This window comes from Manacus vitellinus, unplaced genomic scaffold (assembly GCF_001715985.3).
Source record: "Manacus vitellinus isolate BGI_N305 unplaced genomic scaffold, ASM171598v3 scaffold_42_pilon, whole genome shotgun sequence".
In the NCBI taxonomy this organism is placed as follows: Eukaryota; Metazoa; Chordata; class Aves; order Passeriformes; family Pipridae; genus Manacus; species Manacus vitellinus.
In genome coordinates this window covers 75743-82491 of record NW_021940553.1, presented here as the reverse complement: position 1 = coordinate 82491, position 6749 = coordinate 75743, and the positions used below count along the sequence as shown (strand labels likewise).

Sequence of the window (6749 nt, the reverse complement as noted above, 5' to 3'; positions counted from 1 at the left end):
ACATCGTTCCAACCCCCCTGCTTCCCTCAGCTGATGTCCTTCCCCCAGGGAGATGCTCCAAGGGCTGGAGCCCCTCTGCTCTGGAGCCAGGCTGGGAGAGCTGGGGGGGTTCACCTGGAGAAGAGAAGGATCCAGGGAGAGCTGAGAGCCCCTTCCAGGGCCTAAAGGGGCTCCAGGAGAGCTGGAGAGGGACTGGGGACAAGGGATGGAGGGACAGGACACAGGGAATGGCTTCCCACTGCCAGAGGGCAGGGTTAGATGGGATATTGAGAAGGAATTTTTGTCTGTGAGGGTGGTGAGGCCCTGGCACAGGTTTCCCAGAGAAGCTGTGGCTGCCTCTGGATCCCTGGAAGTGTCAAGGAAGGTCATGGTCACGCATGCAAAGCTCCTGGCACTCCTACACGGGAGCGTGGAGAGAGGATGGGGAAGGGTTGCTTGCTTCTGGTTTCAGGGTAAGTCATGTTAGGGTGAGTTTTGGAGGCAGGTTCTTGCAAAAACAGTTTTAAAAGCCTTTGACAAAATGAGTTGGAGGAGATGTGCAAGGTGGGAGGTGAAACAGAAATAGGGAATGATTAGAAGAGCCAGGGAAGGAGAATAACCAGTCAGGTTTAATGCTGGATACGAATCAGCTGAGATCATATCTCTTGGATCTAAACAGAGGGGCTAAGTGGAAAATGAAACTTGATTCTCCCACTTGCTCTATCTATCTGAGATACCTCCACCAAGAGAATCATTTTAGGTGATGTGACACCTCAGGAAGGATCAAGTCTCCTCTCTCAGACAGTAGAGAAGAAAGTAAGATTTGTATCACAGCCCTGAAGTCTTTTCCTCTCTGTCTCGTTGATTGGAGAGTTAATTGGTCAAGGTAGGAGAAATCTGGGCCACAATCTTGTTTGGTTCTTAAATGCTCGTTAATTGCAATGAAGTAATTTAGATTTAATTGGAGTAAGATAAGGTGTGGTGTTTGTCCTGCCTTTTAACTCCCTGTTTAAGGTATTTGCTCATTGACTGAAGCCACCCTGGCACCGGGCTGATGGGACTGTGGGGTGGGGGTTTGCTGTGGCTCTGGAATCACAGACCATAGGCAGGAGGAGGTGGACCCACAGCTGTGTAACGATGGCAAATGTGCAACCAGGGCTGAAACCGGCTAAAACCGAACTTGTTGTTCCTAGGGGCCGGTTGTTTTGCAGCACAGAATTAATTTCCCTTATCTGATCCTGATTTTCAGCTGCCCTGAGTGCTGGCAGGACCAGCTGCGCTTGGTCCACTGCTTGCTGTGTTTGGGGAGGAAGGACCCACATGAAAGGCAGCAGTTGTTTGTAGTGCTGGCAAGGCACAGTAAGTTTATGGTCTTTGCCACAGAACAACTGAACACACGGGTTTTGAGCGCAGCCTAAACAAAACAAGCACAGGATGAGAGAGAGGGTTGCTTCTGAATGTCAGAGCTGCTTCTCTGTGGTGGGTGGAAGAGAAACTCGGGCATAACCGATGATGAAAAGTATTAAATGTTTGCATATTTTTTTTAATGCTTGGAAAGATTTCTAAGAAAATCCTCAGACTGTAACTTGTAAGACCAGTCTGCCCTCTTAAAAGCTGATTATGTGTAAATTTGATTATAGAAAGGTCTTCTAAAGTATTCAGGCTGTATTTAAGATAATGAAGTTTTGTTCCTTAATCCAATTTTGTCTCCCATCTGGAAGAAATTAAAAATCCAAACCATGCATCATTTCATTCCTTAAAAATGTCTCATAACCTGCTTTACTGTCCTTTGCCTGAGTCTCGGAGGGGGCACCAGCTGCCATGGAGAGGTTCCCTGATCCTGGCTCTTTGCTGTCCTTTCTGGGCTCTCAGTGTGTCTTCGTGCAGACCATGGTCCTGTGGCTGCTGTTGTCTCTCTGTCTTGGTGAAATAATCTCTGAGAGATGAGTCCAGTTCACGTTACCTGGTGGTAGTGAGTTATAAAAGCATGTGGATAAGTCCTAATTTCTGCTCCAAAGAGTTTGCAGTTAATGGGTGAATAAAGTGGGTTCGGGAGTTTAGCTTTTGAGTGCTTCTAACGAATTTTTTTATTTTGTTAGAGAGACATTCCCTTTACTGAAAGGGATACATTCTCCCTGAAAATAACCTTTTTTTTTAATGTTTGGAATTGTAAAAGCCTAAGCCTGGAATCCGGAGTTCAGTGGTGTTCTTTTGGCCGTTTTAATTCTGCGTTTTGTTCTAATCCAGCCTTAATACGCTAACAGACGTAGTTTCTTTCCTTCCTGTCGCCCAGGCCGTGACATTTCGTCGTTAGGAAGCTGTCAGGGAACCTCTCAGCCTGAATTTTCGGGCGGCCCTCGCCCGAGTCGTTGTGTCCTCCCTGGCATTTGCGGCGGTGCCAGTCCCACGGGTCACCACGGACGGTTAATGTTTGCCCCCGGGTTTATGGTGTAAGGCAATACCCAGTGAGTGCTGACTGGCTGACCGCTGCCCACAACATCGTGCTGGCTCCCATTAGTATCCCTGTGTGTTCTCTCCCCTCTCTCCTGTGCCCTCACCCTTCCAAAGCCTCCCTCCTTTTTCCCCGCGGGGGGCGATTTTCGGTCGTCGTTTCCACGGCGTGGAAGGGTCTTATTGAGCACGTGCCCGTTTCTTTGGCCACAGTCGGGGCCTCCGAGCGCCGGTTCCGCTGCCTGTGCGTGAATTCTGAGTGGTTCTGTTTCCCTCCTCCCCCCCAGGTGCAGCACAGGAGCAGGAGATGTTCTCCCGACTGAGAGCAGCCGCCGCCCCGTGCGCGATGGCGCGCCGCGGCATCCACATGAAGGAGAAGGGGAAGCCGCTGATGCTGAACCCACGGACAAACAAGGTTGGTTTGGGCAGCCTGCCGCTTTCGAGTGCCTTACCTTCACCTGCTCGTGGCCCGACGGACCTTGTCCCGGGGTTAGAGCTCTGGGCCGCAGCCAAAAACAAAGAGGAAAGGTGCAGAGGATGGAGGAGTCGGTGATCGTTTCGAGTTTACTGCCTGGGCACCTGCAGTACAAGGTGACACTTCTGCTTCTGCCAGCCTGTGCTTCCCCTGCTGTGCTGGGTCTTAACTCAGTCAGCACTCCTGCTTCCCTGTGCCAGGTGAAGGGTTGCTGGTGTTTGCCAGTTACTGGCTTGTTTCTTTGGCCTGGTGGAACTGAAGTCAGGCTTTAGCTGACAGGGAGTCTCGCTTCATAGTTCGCAGAAGTTAGTGCTGAACTCGGTCTTGCTAGTGATACAAAGTGTTAGCCTTCCCTGCCCTAATCCTGGCTTTTTCCTGGAAGACTGGGGGTTAGGACTGAGCCATATTACTGAGGAACATCCCTGTGCAGAGTCTGGCTGAGCATCTAAAAATAAACCTTGAATGGAGCTAACTGGGAGGTAGAGATATCATGTTAGTTCCATGCATTGGGATGAACTTCTAAGAGAGCAGCTTTTTTTTTTTTTCCCCTTTCACAAAAATGCTCCTATTCCCACAAGCCCATCTCCTCCAATCTCCTTTTTTTTTTTTTTTTTCCTCTAGTAGTAGTGGCCTTCAGGAATCTTGAAACTATCAATGTGCAAATTAAAAGTGGTAAGAAATCAGGCGAGGTGGTTTTGGTAGCTGATCCAAGGTGTCTGAAGTGGTCAGGAGAGGTGTCAAATCTACCTGCCTCTCACAGGGCATTTCCTGAGCAGTGGAGCTGTAGAAGCTGGACTCTTTCCTCTGCACAGCAAAACCTTCCTCCCCTTCTCTCTTTCCCCCCTCCTCTCTTTTTCCCCCTTTCCCTTTTCCCCCCTGGACAGTAGAGTGCAGCCTCAATACTGCATGAATCCAGGCTGCCTAAAGAGAGAGAGAGACAGAGCTCTGGAAGCTAGAGGCTGGCTGACTGGAAAAGTGAAATTGGGATTGCTGTGTCAGGGAAGGAGAAAAGAGCAGGTTGTTGTGATTTGTCAAGATCAGATTATCTCGAGACTTTCCGAGCTACAAACACTTCGACATGCCAGTGGAAATTACTTCAACCCCTGTAAGCTTCTCCAAATGATGATTATGCAACAGTATTCTGAAACAAGAACAATAGGTCATTTCTTACTGGTTTTCTAGTGATAATACCTTCCATTTTTTTTTTATGTTTTTTAACCCTGGAGTTCTCTGGTGGACTGAACACAATGCAATATATTTTTTTTAATTTTTTTTTTATTTTTTAGTGGGGGAGGAGGGAAGAACAGAGAGCTTCTTGTTAATAACAATTGATTTTTGAAACTTTTTTGTTGTCTCCGAGAATTTATACTTGTGGGAGGAAAATCCATCCTGCATTAGTTTGTCTCTGTTGCATCAGTGTGTCATTACTGCTGATGCCTGCTGGAATGGATCTGTAAGCTCGTTAAGTGATGCTGCTTGATGCTGGATGCAGTGTCTGTACAGAAATGCATTTTGGATATTCATCAGAGAAATAAATGATTTATTAAACACAGCAGGTACTTTACCCCTTGTGCTGTTCTTGCCCACAAGTGCCTCACGTGCATATATATATATACATATATATAAAATCTACAAACAGGCACAGATAAAGGGTTTTATCTCTTGCTGGCAGCTTGTTGAGATCATCATTTTATGGCCTGTGTTTTATTTGCCCGTGTTTCATTTTTACAGTCCTCTATCAGCTCCACAGAGCACTTGGTCTCCCCTGGTACACGTGGGCCCTAGAACGAAGGACTGCAGGGTGGCAGCGCTGCTGGCAGGAGCCAGCCCTTCCCCTTGTGCAGATTAATCTGCTCTTGGCCTTTGCCACTGCACTAGGCTTTTCTCTCCTCCTCCTTTTTTACTTTTCTTGCCCACCCTTACCTGCCTTTTGCAGGTGGACACTCCTCCATCAGCCAGAAAACTGGGCTCCAGTTTTCAAGCGTTTGTTGTCGGGGTGGCTCAGAAGGGGCTGTGAGCTCTTTCCAGCCACTGCTGCAGCCAGACAATTGCAGAATCTACTGTAACTTTTGCTGGCATCCATGCCTGCTTACAGTCTTCCATGATGTTTGATTTCTGCTCTCTGGCAGGGATTCAGATTACAGTTAATTGGCTCCAGGACCTTCTGTTCTGCTGGAGATCCCCGCGGTGCCAAGGCAGCACTTTAAGCTTGTTGGGCATTTAGAACGCTGCTAGGACAACCTCATTGGTTTAGTACTGGCAATTAAATTTTTATTATATGGTGGTGATGCTTCAGATGGGCCAGCATTTCTTCTTCCAGCACAGAACAGACAATTTATGAGTACACGACCCCTGACTTTGTTCGTGTCCGATCCTCCCGTTATTGAATTCGTTAATCATTGTTCTCCCCCGCCAACAATGCCTCTCAAACTTTTAGCTTCAGCATGTATCTTCAGGTCATTAAACACATTAAACACACACATCCACGTGTATCTCTGTGTGTGCATATGCCTGAGCACACACGCGTGGAAATGCAGGATGAATTTTGAAGGAGAGGCTCACAGGTGGCAAGTTAATCCCAGACTGATCCTGAGGAACCTTCCTAGTGTCTGCCTTCCATATGGGTGGTCATCTTCTCACATGCTGTGTTTTGCTTAGCTTTTAAATTATTAACAGTTAAATTATTAACAGTTAGATTAATCACAGTTTCGTCCGCGTTCATTCCCAGGTTTTTCAGCCCGATTTATTTTCATCCATGCCTTACCAGATACTTCCAGAAACTGTGATAGATTTACCTTAGCATGAAGAATCAGTTTCCTTAACAAACTTGTACATGACCTCACTGGCTTCTGGGAAGCGCTCTGGCTGTGTGTTTCCAGTTTGAAATAAAAAGACAAATGAGCAACAAAAAAAAAAACCCTCAACCCCAAAATCAAAGCTGTTTGGACAAAATAAATAAGATAGGGCAAGAGAATGTGAAGAAAAGATTGTGTGAACTTGAAGATCTAAAAGCATGGTGTTCTCTTCCCCTTCCGCTGCCCTTTCTCACCATGCTGGTTTTTGACACATTTGATTTATTTCAATGCTTTTTTAGATTCGGGCTGTGTCAGCTGGGTCGAGCAGCCAGGGTGCAGAATACACAAATGCCCATGTGCCTTCCTGGGGAAACGGGGATAAACAGGATGTGGAGATGTAAATGCACGCGGTGGCTGTCTTGGTGGCTGAGAAATGCAGTGCCTGAAACGCTTCTGATCAGCCAGGAGAGAAAGGTCCGAGAAGGCAGGAAACTGACAGAAACACACCCGAGGCACAGAGCCCAAAAGTCCCACCACCAGTTTTGTGTTCGGAGGTGGGAGGGATTGCTGCTTGGAGGCTGCGTGGCCGTGCACCTGCAGGGGTTTTTGTCGGCTCCCCTGAGGTCTGCGTGCTCTCAAAAGGAATTAAGTGTGGAAAGGTGGAACTGTTTAATCTGTAACCAGCTTTTGTCATCTGTCTGGAGAGGCGCTGCGAGTGCCGAAAGGTGGCGGGTGGCACTGGACCTCATTTAACTTGGAGCAGCTGTTCTGCTCAGGGCTGGTGGGCTGCTGGGTGGAGGAAGGGAGGGAGCTGTCCTGGCGTTCTTGTCGTGAGGATTAATGCCATTAAGGGAGAACGAGAGCCACGACCTCTGCTGAGCTAGGAAAGCAGCGGTTTAATGGTTTAATGGAACGTCTGCGAGGCGTTCAGGGGTGCCATTTCAAATCGTGCTCACGGTTTGCAGCGTACAGCTCTACCCTAACCACGGGAAACAAACCCCAGAGAGGCTCAGCGGCTGCCTTGGCGCTGCCTAAAGGCTTTCTCTCTC

At 48.0% G+C, this 6749-nt stretch overlaps 1 protein-coding gene across 1 annotated transcript in view; it reads left to right on the top strand.

Annotated features, from left to right (window-relative positions):
• Positions 1–758: 758 nt before the first annotated feature.
• ME2 (malic enzyme 2) overlaps positions 759–6749 on the top strand; it is a 24112-nt gene continuing 18121 nt past the window's right edge. The window contains exons 1-2 of the mRNA XM_008928632.4: positions 759–865; positions 2718–2845. Of these exons, the coding sequence (XP_008926880.2) occupies positions 2738–2845 (108 nt within the window). The 5' untranslated portion in view covers positions 759–865; positions 2718–2737. The remainder of the gene's footprint in view (positions 866–2717; positions 2846–6749) is intronic.